At 37.3% G+C, this 15,805-nt stretch overlaps 1 protein-coding gene across 1 annotated transcript in view; it reads left to right on the plus strand.

Moving 5' to 3' along the window:
* LOC104078701 (myocardial zonula adherens protein-like) overlaps positions 1-7,909 on the plus strand; it is a gene marked incomplete at its 5' end in the record, with an annotated part of 41,616 nt that extends 33,707 nt beyond the window's left edge. The window contains 3 exons of the mRNA XM_009580438.1: positions 5,707-5,790; positions 6,219-6,319; positions 7,810-7,909. Of these exons, the coding sequence (XP_009578733.1) occupies positions 5,707-5,790; positions 6,219-6,319; positions 7,810-7,909 (285 nt within the window). The remainder of the gene's footprint in view (positions 1-5,706; positions 5,791-6,218; positions 6,320-7,809) is intronic.
* Positions 7,910-15,805: the final 7,896 nt, after the last annotated feature.

Below are 15,805 nucleotides of genomic sequence, written 5' to 3' on the forward strand. Positions count from 1 at the left end.
CTGCCCCCCAGCCCCTGGGATGGCTTAAGAGCATGTGATGCCCCTCAGTCGCTGGCAGACCGGATAAATTACAAACTGTAGCTTGGGCCTTGCACCTTTTCCCTTCCCATTTTTGGAATAGTCAGATATCTGTCTCCCAACAGGAGAAGGGAAAGCAGGAGCAATGAATACAGTGGGGTGGGGGAGGTAAGAGAGAATGAAGTGATAGGAAAAAGGGTGATGGTGTGGCCCAGGGTTGCTAAATTCACATTTTTACTGTTAGCAGAACTGTTTTGAAAGGAATGATTGGGTCATTAATGTAAAATGATATTGCTAAGTAGGTTGCCAGTTTTGTTTGACTGCTTAATGTGGACGTGAAGGTTGTAGAAATACTGGTAGAAATGTGGAGGGAAAAGAATGGCTAGTCAGTCTAACAGTACAAGCGAGGTCAAGAGGTAAGTGCTAGGGAAAGTCAGTCTGGGCACAGAGAACGTTGGAAGAGGAGAGGCTGAAGGATGTACCTGAATAGTGCTTGCAGAAAACGATGGAGAAATCTGAGAGGGTAGTTGTGCAAAAGCCAGATTTGGGAGCAAGTTGCTGAGTTGGCAGTGAGCTGAAATGCTAAAGTCTGCAGACACAGCAAGGATGAGGTAGATTATAGGCCTTGGACATTGAGCAAAGAAAATGTAAGAACATCTTAGTGATAATTTTGTCCTGGAGTCAGTCCAGAAGTGACTCAGATCCAAGAGTCAGTCCATGGAAGTTGAGAGTCTTTAGTTTGCACTGATTTGTTTCTGACCCTAGACTATTCTGGCCACCACTTGGGCCCTCAGTTCAGTATTGTGTCTGACCTATCTTGCTTGTCCTCTCCTTCTCCTTACCTTATATTTAACCAGAAGTCAAAATCTATTGCTCTGTCACCTGCTAGTTGTTCTCTTGCTTTATGCAACTCGTCAAAACAAAGACACTCTGAAGACTTGGGTTTGTGCAATACAAGTTTATGGTGCTTTAAGTGTTATCATCTTATTTTAGTTTGCCATAACTAACATTTTTATGGAAAAATCAAAATGACATTAGGTAGCAAGGCATGAATTTTATTTTTGACGTGCTTTTACCTAACATCAGCATTATGATCCAGTGTTCTTGTTACATTCCTCTTTCAAAGGAAACCATCACTTTTACTTTATGCAATGTGACTTATATAAATGTATTGAATTAAGGTTGTATTTTATTTAATAGAGTAATATATTAATACAATCTCCTGAAGTTATTCCTGTTTTTCCTGGCTTCCTGGGACATAACCCTCAAGGGTTAATCAAATCAGGTTTGTTCACTCCTGGGTGCTAGTGGCATAAGATGATGTGTACTCGAGTCCTTATTCAGTAAATAAACTTTTTTGTAGTAAACTACTCTGGTGGGATGCGTCATCTATGTCAGGCCTGTGGGTAGGTTTAAAGGTGTCGTAACTTTGGAAGTTGCTTCAGCTGTTGGACTGGAGTAGCTGCTGAGACAACTAGTTGGCCATGTGTCTGGGGCTGCAGCATGCCTGTATGAAGTAATACGAGTGCCCTGCTACATTCTGGCCCTGCTTTCCTTCTGCAGCGGCCTCAACGGGTAGCTCTGCTGCATCTGGGGAGCAGGGACTGCAGGACTTTTTTCTTGGCGCTGAAACAGCCTCTCTCATTTTAGCCACTGCTGAATTTATTTCTCCTGGAATGTATTTGGTCTGTGTGGCTGTGTCTTTGAGTTCATAATGTTCTAGAGATCCACCAAAAGATTTTATGTAAGTTACCCAATTCACAGCCTTATCGTATTTGTAATCTGCATGGTCTAATAATTCCATTCTGCTTTACTGCTAGACTAAGACTTTGTGCGTGTGATGATATAGTACCACATTGTCTCTTCTCCATACTGTAGAAGAAAAGGCATATTTTAAAATTCTGGCATAATTCTTCAGAGGGACAAAGTAGATTGATTTAATGGATTCTGACTGGTACTATGCAAACATGTTAAAATGAGGCAGGGAGTGCTGTCCACACACACACACAAAAAAAAAAAAAAAAAAAAAAAAGTAAAAGCAGTAACATTCTTGCCAAATTACAAAATGTCTTTTTGGAGTTCAGGTTTGTGTTTGGGAAGGGGAGAGGAAGCTGTTTGTCACGGTCTTCCTCTTTGTATTCTTGGTTAGATTTTAAGGTGTCCATGCTCGTTTTTGCCTTCAGACTATTCTAGTTAAAATAACTCAAAAACATCCTTAGGGAGTTTGTGTCTCTGTAGCCAATGTGAAGAATAAACAAATATAAGTTTAATTTTAACTTACACTAAATCTATTTGTACATAATACTGGTAAACATAATGGTTACTGTCACAGTTCATTTCATGTCTTAAAGCCTTTGTATCATGGAGTGAATATAACTTAAGGTAAATGGCTATGAAACACAAGAGTTTGGTCTTGCTTTTGGATAATAGATAATTTGATCTTATTTGGAAACAAAAATATTTTGTATTTGATGTAAAATCAGAATAGGCAGCTGATGAGGTATATTATCTTCAATAACAAGAATGGATATCTGTCAGGGCAAAACCCTCCCCTGATCATATAGCTGTGCTTGGCTTCAGTCATCTTTGTGTCGTACTGATTACTGGTGTTAAAATTATTTCCTTGTATGCATAGTAGGAGAACAGAATATTAATAGAGAAGACCCACTTGAAAGTCCTAAAAGAACAGCTTATCTTTTCTGAAGCGGAATTTACTGGCAGGACTGAAGCCATTGAACCAGTGAAGATATAGCTGGCTAAATTAAGTCATACTATTAAACAAAGTTGCAATTAAATATGAAGAACAAAATATGTTCTGTGTTTTTTCTGAAAATGCTACAAACTTTGCATTTCTGTAATTTGAAAACTGAAATGATAATAGCTTTAGATGACATGGATAGTTTTTACATGCACTTTAAAGGAAAAAAAAAAAGGAAATACCTGATATTGAGACAGATGGATGATGATAGCACTCATATATTCTGTAACTTCAGCTGAAAACACTTACTGTCTGGACTTTACATTTTAGCTTTTCGAAGTAACAACTGGCCATTGTGTCAATGAGATGTGATAAATGAAGATCATGAAGATTAAATTAAAGTTGAGTTGGTTTTATAACTTTTCATTTTTTGGTTTAATTTATGCATTTGTTTTGCTTCATTTTTTTTCTTAGTTCTGTACGCTTTGGTTGAAATGTTTTCTAATACCTAGCAGTAAATTTTTGAGAGGGTAACAGTACTACCGTTGTTTTGATTATTGTACCTTTGAGTATTTTATCATTCTCTTTTAGCAGGATGTGAATATTTCTACTAATCATTGTTTCCAGGCATGCTGAAAAGTTTTACACTGGTGGTTTTGAAGGGGTTTCTTAATATTCTTTCACAAAATTGATTTTAAGATACAGAGTTAAGGTGAGAATGCATGGAAAATTTGACCTAAGTATTTAGAAATGGTCTTTCTTGCATATCAATGTAACATAATGACTGCCAGGAAAAATTAACGTTTTCTGAGCTTTCCTTGATTTCATTTGGCTGTTCTACAAAATGAATTCACTTTAGTAAAAGTCCACTAAATTTTTACTAACAAGTACTTTTTTTTTTCCTTAAAATTGTATCAATGAAGCCCACAGCCAATCAATAACTTGACAAAATAAAGCTACCTCACTTAATGTGAAGTATTATAGAAAATACCTATTTTTTTATTATGCATAGGTATTTTTATAGTTTTATTGTGATTAAAAAAGCTATAGGCATAGATGTGGGTTTTTTCACTGTTGGTGTATTGCCCCAAAATATGAAAAAGTGTGTGGGATACACACTTTTCTAGTGTTGTAATGGCAGTTTGAATATCTTTCTTTCCTCATCTAACATAGTTTTAAGGGGTGCACTTTTTTATATGTACAGTAATAGAGACTTTACTAAAAGCAGTGCATGGCAGACTCTGGCATTCTATTTGCGATGTGGACCGTCCATTTACTAGCTTGGTTTACTTCTGATTCTCCTTTCAGGCTTAAGATCAGAAACTTTTTATATCTTTAATTCACTTTAATGAATTGTGGAGACAATTGTTTTAGATAATGCACTTTTTGGTAAAGCAGAAGTTGTTGGTTGGGCTCTGCCTAGTTAAAGAGGGTTGGCATGGAGCAGGGAGAGGGGTTTAACTAATGATGTTGCAGTTGAGAGACACATTCCCATGGATTTAGTAGGAGGAAAATAGGGGGTTTGACTTTCATGTTATCTGACCTGAAATGGCTTGCGCAAGAAAGGTGGATTGAAATTTAATTGGAAAAATTACTGACCTGACACCATTTAACACTGAGAGCAAAAAGAGTATCCGCTGCTGTCAGTTTTCATTGCTGTTGCTGCAGGAAAAGACTTGCACGAGCACAGAACACAGTGGGAAATCTCTCTTCTCCCAGTTCCTGCCTGCACGCAAACATGATGCAGAATCCCTTTTCTCCCTGAAACTGATCTTTCAGTGCATTTCTGATGATTGTCCTTAGAAATATTTTTAACACTGCTTTCTGCATCTGAAGTAGACTGTAACTACAGATACAGGAAGCACCTTGTCTTCTGTGCTTGTGACATGGTGTGTGTCTATGGCTTTCTATGAGTAATAACCTGAACTGCCTCCCGGGGAAGCAGTAACAATTGAAGTTGTTATTTAGCTGTTGTTTTGTTTTGCTCTTTTTATTAGCAGCTATTTTAGTAGGTGTAGTCAGCAGGGGTTGAGAGAGAATAACAAGTGACTTTTCCTTTGGTCCGAGGAGAAAATTCAGTTCGTTTGTACAAGATGCTATTGTCTTTAAATGCGGTCAGCTGAAAGGAACTCACCTCTGTGCCAGTCTCTTAGACTACTGTTGATAACAGTATGAACCTCACACAGCAAATCTTGCTTTAAGCAAAGAGTTCGGAATAATGGAAAACTGCGGCTTTAGGAGCTTTAGAAAGCCATTTCCACACAATCAGGACAGCTTTGGGCCAGCAGCAAGGGATTGGTAGGAAATCCAGGTCATACCCAGTTTCTCTGGTCATACCTGCTTGTGCTGATAGCAGGGAAAGTTTTAATGCAAAAGTTCTTGTAGTATGGCTCTATGACCAGCAGAAATCCCAGAATATAGGGAAGATTGTCTTCTGTTCCATATAGAACAGTATTAAGATGCAATGCTTCTGGTGCAAACAACTTTATTTTAATTTTCATCAACATTTGTAAATAACTTCTTTCTGTTCCCTAAGTATAAAATGAAAATGCACTGTTTTCAAGGAGTCTGGTATGCTAGGAAATAACTGAATAAATAAGATCTTCAGGAAACTAGCAAATGTGCAACGTATTTTTGGGTGTAGTTAAAATTGACTAGAGCTAAAGGCCTTTGAATCCAAGATTTCTTTTCTCTAGGAGTTTTCTCTAGTTTGCTTTGTTGTATCACAATGTTTGAGTTTCTGGTCTCTTTCCAGAAAAATACAAATTCTTAAAAGCCATGGTAGTATATGTGTATCATCTTTATATAAACGAGCCTAACTGTATGGGATGATAGCTGATCCATGGATTAAAGCAGTTTGTGAATATGTATAGGTATTCAATTGCTGAACAATAAAATTAAACATGTTTTCTTCCTGTGGTATCTACATCTTTTTCCTCCTTTTCCCATCCCCATTAGACTAAATATCTTTGTTTTATTTTTCTTCATAGATTGAAATGCTAAGGAAGAAAGTAAAAGAAAAGGAATTATTTATAATACAGCTTTTAGAAAAAATCTCTTTCTTAGAATGTGAGGTAAGGCATTACTTTTTAAGTTTATATTATTGTGATTATTTTATGAAACAAATAAAATTTGAACCAATGTCACCTGATGTTTTCTGGATGCATATTTACTATATGTATTTAGTGTTCTTCAGTATGAAAATCAAACTTATGACACCTGTCACATGAGGAATGTATGTAATACAAAGTCTCAATATGCATGCTAAGTTTCTTAACATATAATTTTATAACAGTATTATAATTACTTAAAACAGAAGCTTCTGAATAAAACTGTTGGTTTAATTGATATTTTTTCCCAGGAGTAAGGATTCCTTTATTTTCCCAATAAATACTTTTACATTATTTTTTTGTGGGGATAAGCCAGCGTGCAATTTTATTTCATTGTTTAATTAATGTAATTTAAATAAAATAAATTTGTGATGAAAATTACTGTTTTCCAGAATAAAGAATTACAAGATAAATTAGACTATTTAATGGAAAACCAACCAAAGACCAATATAGAAACCAGAGATACTGGTGTAGGATGTGATCTTCCATACAGGTATTTACTTTTTCTGCTTGTTCATAGGAAACTTCTTCATAATGTCCCTTATTGGTGCTGTATTAGTAAACCATTGTGCTAATAAACTGTTAGAATGGATTATGGAGTTTTGCAAAATTTTCCTAAGTTTAAAAAAGCACATCTACTAGGTGTAGTGTACTTCAATGACTTATGGACTAGGATTTTTTTTTTTTAATAAAGATGCAAACATATTGCAAACCCTTGGGAAGTACTTATTTACAGTAAAGTGATTTAAGCAGGGAGTAAAGCTACAAGTCAAGAGATCTGACTTTGTGAAATATGGGAAATATTGATGAAATGTGTCTGCTGGCAGCGCAGCGGAAGACAATGGACAGCTCTACCCTGAGGCTGGTTAATGCTGGCTTCATGCATGCTTTATTCTTTGTGTTCCGGGAGACACGGCCAGGACCATTTTAAAGGGCAGGTAACACCAACAGTAACAATTTAGGGCTGCAGCAATTTCTGTAGATATCCTAGCCCTAGGTGGAAGATTGCCCAGTAAACAGCACGGCAACATTAGCACTTCTGCACTGGAATGGTTGTCTCTGATCTGTGGTGGCCAGTGGTTCTGTAGCCTGGCTTTGTAAAGATCCAGGTATTGTGCCTCCCTTCTCCTCCTCCCCTTTCTCTGCCCTGAACTGTAACAGGGTTGCACTGAGCCCTAGGAGCAAGGCTGTGGACTTGCACTTGAATCTTCCCCCCAACAAGTCACCACAGGGAAGGGCAAAACAGAAACCCAAATAGTAAGGTAAGGAGGACCATTGCACATTACTTTTACTACTAACAAGTAAACTTGTTCATCTTAACTGCCCTGCAAAATGAATCATTCCGTTTGAAGAATGTAAATTAACATATGAAATGAGCAAGCTGCAATACAAACTAAAATTTCCTTCCCAATTTAAAAATACACTCATTTCAGCGGTCAGCATAGAGCATATTTCAATGGCATGAGTTCTGAAACCTCAAAAACAGTGTTTTTCACTCAGGGTGCCAACAAAAAGCTATCTTTGTTGTCCTCTCTGGGGCTCCTCTGTGTCTAACGACAGCCCCTACTTATCTGATATTTTTCCTATTTCTGAGACTTATCTCTATGTAGAAATTTACCTCTATGCAGTTTAGATCTTACGGAATTACTTTTCACAATTAATTGTGTTCTTAAATGTAATATTGCTGTCTTTATTGTTGCAGGATACTTAATCCTAGTAGCTATGTGGCTGGACATTCCAATGAGAGTTCCAGCAGATGCCTGCATATAAACTTGTCAGTATCTGCCATGGTTTTTATCAAATATTCTTTGTGGCACTGTAGAAAAGAAATATGGAACATATCAAATACACTGAATAGTTTAATTCTAGCCTGTCAATATCAATAACAAGGCACAAGTTCATTGCCGTGGCATTTCCAGCCCAGCTGTCTGATACTCTGACATTAACTCTGTAAGCTTTTCCTTGTCTCCTTAACAGTACAAGTACTGAGAACAGAAGATCTCCTGAAAGTGCCAGGCCGGTGAGGACATACACGCCATTCAAGAGAGTGTTGGAATTTAGCACAAAGAACAGTACATCTTGAGCATTCAAGTCAACGTGCTTTCTAAATACAAGCAAATATCTTGCGCCTTTGCAGCTTGATTAGATAATTTTTTATCAAGTCATAGAGAAGAACAGCAGCATGGAGTCTTGCTAAATTTATCGCGAAAGCAGCTTTTTAGTAACTTCGTATCTGAAGCTACTACTGACATTGTGAGGGGGGTATGGAAGAAGCAGGATGAGTGAAACAGCAGTAAATATTGCTTCTTTAGAAGCTGTCTAGTGCAATGTGTCATTTCAAATGCCTGTAAGGAAGGAGTTGTATAGCTGTACAGTTTTTTTCCTTCAATTGTGTTGTAATTCTGTTTGTGTAATGAAGCTCTAATATATTTTATTTTCAATACTACTAGAAGCAGTATCTGAAACTATGCTGGCAGAGGGCATTAGTCTGAAAGCTCCCCCTTTGTCCCTGTACAAAGCGTGAGGGCTGTTCACACCTGTCATAGAGACCTGGTATAGTCGAGGGCTCTGTTCACCTGGAAGAAGTTGACTCATAACCAGCACTCTTTTGCTGCGAGGGAGAGATGCAGCTGGGCTGTTTCAAACAATTCCTTCAACACATGCAGATGAATGTCGTGTTTGTGCTCAAAACAGTAAGCAATAGAGCAGATTATAATGGATTTTGCTTTGTTGGACTGAGGCACTGGTTTGCACTTCCCTCAGGCATGAGATAGAGTGACTATTGGTGATACATTCAATAGTAATTGTGTAGGAAAATTCCTGTCACTTTTTTTTTTATTTACTTTTCCATTAGAGGAAGGAATTTTCATTAAACAGAATTTTGCCTACAGGAAGCTGCAGCAGTCCCTGCAATTCATATAGCAATAGCAATCCTGAATCAGGATTTCGATTTTTGAGTACTCTTCTTTTTTTTCCAAAGCACTTAAAATCTTATCCTTGACTTCAAAAAAACATCCAGTACTGAACTTATTTAAATATATATATAGGGTATTTTTTTACATCTTGTTTTGATCTCCCAGTCTTAGTGAACTAAAATAAATTATGAGTATTTTCTTGTAGCTTTATTAACATGAGTGAAGGGCTTTTTTTTTTTATTACAGTAATTGCTATAGAAAACCAACAACTTACGTTTTGTATGATTAATATTGTTCTTGCATTGAATGTCAATCCCAGGAGGTACTCACCTTGCCACAGGGCTTCACAAAGTGATTGCTTTTATCTCCAGTCTAATGCAAGTTCTTAAATTCAGTACTGTCTGTTCAAATTAAGTATACTCAGTAGAGTTGTATTTAAAATAACAATATTGACCTCATAATCCAAATCTTATTCCTGCATTATTTCATGGGTTTCTGAATTTTTTAGAGAACTTTGTTTATTCAGTAGCTGTGCTGTTTAACTATTAAAGAAGCCTGTTTTGATGTGGTACAGGTATCTTGCAGGAACATGAATTGCTTGATATAATCAAAGCATATACAAAATAAAATGGGAAGCTCAAACTTCTCCAACTTTTGTGGTCAGATCATCCTCTGTTTGCACATAAGCTATTTTTTTCCTCGCGACCTGTTTAACTCCTGAGAACTTAAAATGGTAATTCTTTCTAAAAAGTCAAACACAATATTATGTGTATTGTATTTGTATTGTATTGTATTATGCACAAAATTCAAGAAATAATTGCAATCAAAGCCATTAACAAAAAGGTAAATTATCTACTGTGTGAAGGAAGCCTCTAATCTTCACTGGTACAGAAGGTGCAAAGATTAACAGCTGCTCAATGTTTCTTTTAAAAAGAATAATTAAAAAATACATTGTTAGTTTTGATAGCTCTAAAAGGAAACTCTGTTTACTTTGCATGGGATGAGGGAGTGCAAAAGATCTCATAGATATCAAATGGGCAAAGAAAACCGTCCAGCTGTCATATTAGTAAAAAGGCATAATACCACACATTTGCTTAAATAGCTTCTCCCAGAGAAGAGGTGCAAAACCTCTAGAGTGGGAAAGGGCTTGAAGAGAAGGTCCTTGAGAATAAAGTCTGCTCCCTATAAAAACAGTCCTCAGACAAAACACCCTCTCATTATGCAAAGCAGAGGAATTGTCTTGTACCTGAATACCAAAGACACGGAAACAGCTGACACATGGAGAGCTATAGTCTTAACCGTGCACAGGGTATTTTTGTTGATGCTTGAGTGAATTTGGGAAACTGAGTTTGCTGAACAAAGTTCCCAAATAACACTTAATTTGATCAATAACTAAATGAATTATGGTTATGAACAACTAAGATCATAAAAACATTTAAATTGGAAGTGTATGTTGATGAACCCAAAAGATGATGGGTAATGACCCAACTGAAATTTCAGGGGTAAGCTTTGTACTTGTGTAATCATATCTCCCTCTAGTGGCTGATAACAGCAAATATTTGGTCAGTATCTGTTTTTGAAGAGAAAGATGCTAAAAACTAACCCCAACTGGCCATATGCTTTAGTTGATTACATAATGCCGTTTAGCATTTTTTGTGCCCAGATAGTCTCTCTGTATTTCAGGAATTTAATTCTGAACCATGGTTTGTGAAAGTTACCGTCAAACTTAAGATGAATGTATGAAGACGGTATTCATAGATAAAAGGAAATGCATTCTGTTGTAAGAGACATTAACTGACAAGTTCAAATAGGTAAAAATACTTTATCCCTCTGTTTTTGGCCAGAATTCAGAAAACAGAACCTGATGACTGTGATGTGCTCACTGAATGGCAGGAGAGGGCAGGATGAAGTATCAAAATGCTGTTTTGACGCAGACTTCAAAAGGAAGTTCATCCTACTTTTAATATACCCCTGAGGATGTCCTCTGAAAATACTGAAAATGCTATTTTAACTCTGAGACTTGCAAAATGATGATCATCTGCTCGAGACTACCAAGACTGCAGCAAGGTGTTGAATTTTTCCTGTAAAAGTTTTCTGTTTAAATTCTGTCTTGACTATTTGATGAAATGATTTTTTTTTTTTCCTAAACCAAATAAGGATTGAAGTCTATGCTATATTTTAAGAGCACTTTGACATCCAGCTAGATGACCATCATTTGATTGGACAACTGGTCTAAATTTGGTAACTCTGAAGAATAGGAGAGGAACAGTATTTATATAATTGTGTTACATGAAAATGTAAAGCTTTCCAGTCAAAACAGCAGCAATGTAAATTAGCATAGATAATAACAAATCTGACTGAAAAGACTGGAACACTTCAGTATAAATTTTGTCTATTTGAGACTGGGTTAATTAGTACTATAACATTAGAAACTAGTAAAATTTCTGTAAACATCAATAAAAGCCATATAGATAGGTCCCAGAAAGAGCATTAAATACAAGTCAATTGTATGACTACATTTGTACCATGATAAGTATTCTTTTGTGATTTATTCCAGATACTCTGGAAAGTATTTTGGGATACAGTTTTCATATATGCTGTATAAATAATGCAATTACATTGTATGCTTTTAATACATCCTGTATGTAGGTCTTGAAAAGGATAAATTGCAATAAATATTGTATTTAAACTTTCTATTCTGTTGTGTCAACATTCATTTAGAAATAAACTTACCTTAAAACCTTGCAAACTCTTACTCTACACAATCTTGTTTGATCAAAACATGTATGAATGCAAAAGCAGTTCCTCTGGAGCCTTGATGTTCTTGTCAGTGTTTCCTTTGGCAGATGGGCTCTTGAGAACAGGAAGACACTCCCTTGCTAACGACTCAAGACTCTTCTCAAAGCCAAGTAACAAAAGTAGATGAACTCTTTTATGAAATAAAGAACTATTGACTTGCACAGGATAAACAAGAACTGGGCAGTGCAGCTCTTGCAAAAAACCCCAACAACTTCAGATCCCACAGATAACATCTGAATACATCTAGGATGATGCTCTCCAGGCTTCAGCATGATGAAGTTGGGATGACCGTGGCCCATCTGGTTTTTTTACAGTTTATATCCACTCACTGATAATAGAGATTTATCTTTAAGACTGTCACAATGAAACAATCTACATGTCAACTAAATAAGAAGAGGTCACGCAAACATGACAATCACAGTGTTAATGGTTTGCAATGCTCAGCTGAAGAATGTGAAGTTTTTTAGTTGTGTAATGCTTCCCTGCGTACGTGCATTCAGTACAGATTGCCAAAAGGACCTCATAAAATCTTACTGAGATCAGCAATGCTCAGTGCTGAACCCACAACATAGGATTCTGGGAGTTGGATACTAATGCTTTTTGGAGAGGCTTTAAATCCTTGTTTTGACATCGGAAGACTTTTAGACATGGACAGATGAGCAAATAGGTAAGAAGTAAGTTCTCTCCACATTGTTAAGTCTGTAATTCTGTACAGGAAATCCCTGCTCCACAGAATGGAGACGTACGTGCCGAGAGTTTCATTCCACTTACATTTTATTTCATTCCCATTCAGCACGTAGGGCTGTTTGCATGTGTAAAAGAAGAAATGTGCTTAAGAGACCTTATGAGTTAAGGCCCTTCCAGCCCTACCTCAAGCACTAGAACGTGGAAGAAACACAGGAAAACAGGGCGATAGCAGTCATCTACAACTTAAGGTATGTGAAAACTTTCAAAAGCAAAAAGGACCTGGTGGGTTAAAGGGAAAATATGTAGAAGTGAACATTTATGAGATTACAATATTCTGTAAAGGTGTGTGTGGTGTATAGGCATACTACAATAATCTGGCGGTTGCTTACCATATGTAAAACAGTATGTTGATAGGTATAAGCATATATAGGATTGCTGTTAAAGTGTTTGGGGCTTTTTTGGAGAAATAAGGTTAAGGGAGGAGTTATTTTCTTTAAATTAAGGAAAATAAAATGGATTATTACAAAGGTGCATCATGCTGATTAAAAAAGGTTTTTTAAAAAATGAAATTAAAATTATTCATTTTAATTCCAAATATTCATACCATTTTTTCTATTATTTTGGGGGTGGTTTATTTTGTACATGTGGCTTGATTCCTCTCCTCCCGCTCCTCAGTATTTCCACCTAGGAGCAGAGAAACTGTAAAAGTAGTTTTTCCCTGCCTCAAAACCTACTTTCCAAAGTCTCTTTTGCCCCTTTTCCTAGTGAAAAGAAGTAAGAGTAACATTTATGTATTTATAAAGTTGAAGAAACGAGAAAAGGACAATGGAAATGATACCTTTAACAGAAAAGAAGCAAGAGTGTTAGTTTTACTTTTAATACCAATTTTGGGCAGACTGAGATATTTCTGACAGGAAATTTTTCCACCTGAAAAAATTCAGCCAGTTGTACTTCATGTACTTCATGCCAGTTGTACCCCCCAAAATGTCATGTGACATATCAGCTTAGTGATAACTGGCATTGATAAAACAGAAATACTAAAAGTTCAGACACAAATGTCTGTTGCAATGTTCCTTGTAACGGGTGTAATCTATTTTAAAAAGTCTATGCTAGAGTAAGTTAATTATTTGAGTACCTTTCTTTTTAGCTATACTGGATACAAAGATGAATACCCCTGGGTCACATCTTGCTTTGTGTTGGTTTTTTCATGCAGCTTGGTTTTTTTTTTGTTAGTATACCTAATTTTCTTCTTCATTGTAATGCTAATAATTTAATTTTCTTGTAGAAATAATACTAAATTGAATAGTAATTCCAGCCATGCTATTGCAGAATAAATTGTATTTAACTCTAGATATCTAGTGACAGAAAACAGACTGACTGAAAACAGTATCTAATAATAGCTCTTGAGATAATGTCCTAAGTGAGAAACATAAGAAAGCCCGTTATCTAAGAAATAATAACCCCCCCTGTTTTGTTACATACTTAGCTCACATGAATGCTGATCAAAATATTTGGAGAAAGTGATACAAAATAAAGCCTCTAATCAAAAAGGCCAAGCATGCTCTGAGGAAAACAATAAAAATATGACTGTGCAGTGCAAGTAATGGCAGTGTATCAGTCTCCCCAGAGAAGCAAGAGCAAAGTCCTAAGACTAAACTTGCAGTAGGTATTGCTGGATGGTGATTACTCATGTTCAGAGTGTGGCTAGTGAGAATTTTCCTACACATCTGTATTTCGCCCCAGGGCAAGCAATGCCTAAGTATATAATTTTCCTCAGTCCCACAAGTGCTCCATACTTCTGCTCCTGGTCTGAGAAAGCTTAAATCTATTTTTCCTTTTCCACATTTGTATCTAAATTAATACTATCTAGATTGCATTGTATCTAGGTGCTGCTCATTTCTCCATAAACAAAAACATATTTGTTCTGACACCTTCCAAATTTCAGCTATTTGTTCATCATTCTGGAACTGTGTGTTACCTATAAACAGACTATGGTATTCCAAAACTTAACACTCCCGAACTGTAAAGATGAACAATATTCCTTCCCAATGACCTTAGACAAATACAGACTTGGTGAATGGTATTCCAAGTGAGGCTAGGGAATGATCAGTCGTGATTCCCAGACTTTATTCTCTTCATTTTCTTGCTCTATTTTTCTGTGTTTATGCAGTTCAGCACATAAGCTGAAACTCGCTGTAAATACTAGCATTACTTTTCTGTACATGTAATAACAGCAGTTGAACTGAGATGAACCATCTCAGTTCATGTAAAGTGCAGAGCAGTGGTCTAATGAGATTGTTCCTTCTAGACTCTCACTTCCATGCGGGCAGCAGCAGTGCTCTATTTCCATGCCCAGCCTTCCCACTTTCTCCAATCTGCACAGGAGAAAGAGGCTAAAAAGCAAGATAAAGTGTTCCTTCTTCAAGATGCAGAAATGTTACATTGATGGCCTAACTTAAGCATGCATTACAGAGGCAGCAATTCAGAGAACTTGTGTCCTATAACAGTGGGTGATCTGGTGAGAAAAGCTCACGGTGATTTCCTCTTCTCTGAACTCTTAGGGAAAACTCCCTGAGGGATTTTCCACGGGAGATGATCCAGGTTGTGCGTAACAGACAGTGAAACGGTCTTTTCAGCTAGTCACGTCACTTGGCTTTTCTCACCCTGACCGTGGTTATTTTTTTCCATGGGTAGCTGCCTACTTGATTAATCTCATTTCCCCGGCCCTCAGCCTTTCCATTCACCTTCCAGCTGAGCAAACAAAGAGGCGGGCAGCCATTTTAAAACACTTCCTCCTCCAGTCCCTCAGGGCTGGGCCCTCCGTTCATCCTGTTCATAAAACTGTTCTAACCATCTCTGAGAAATGTGCCTCTGTACTATGCCTTGGATCGAGACACCTCCACTGGGATCAACTTAAAAAGGCTGACATCTGCCACCTGGGAACTACCATTCAGCTAATGACCTTATTACTACGAGTTGGAGTGGACTTCCTAAAGCTCACGGCACTGCATCCGTTAGGGAAGTCTGCAGTAAGCAAGCCAACGTTGTATTACGGTCTGAATTTCTATATTCAGTCTCTGTGTCATACATGAACATGTTAAAAAATAAATGCCATCTAAAGAAAACTTTAACAAATCTCTGAAATAAACCTTGAGTCCTAAATAGGAATTGATACAAGCATCGAAATTGCTTGGCTTTCGTCAATGAAAAAGCAAAACAATTAATGCAAGAAACATTTAAGCTTTTTCAGCTTTTTGAGCGTGCTAAGAGTTCAACACCACCAGCCTGCCTCTGCTCTGTACAACTTCTCACACCCGGACTGATGTGAAATACGTTTCACCCTGCGGGGAGGCCGGCACGCGCTCCTCTCTGCGCTACGCAACAACTGCTTGAGCCGACAGAAAACAAAGGTCTGACATTTTAGGCTTGTGTGAATGTACCGAAACGAGTCCCTAGCGCTTGGGGTGACACCCCCACACCGGCCTCTGCACCCTGAGAATCCCCGCCTCGCCCCCCCCTTCTTTTACTCGGGTGGTTTCTCCCGCGCTGCGCTGGCCTCCCAGAGGGGAAGGGGCGGT

The sequence above is a fragment of the Fulmarus glacialis genome, unplaced genomic scaffold (genome assembly GCF_000690835.1).
Source record: "Fulmarus glacialis isolate BGI_N327 unplaced genomic scaffold, ASM69083v1 scaffold44776, whole genome shotgun sequence".
NCBI lineage: Eukaryota > Metazoa > Chordata > Aves > Procellariiformes > Procellariidae > Fulmarus > Fulmarus glacialis.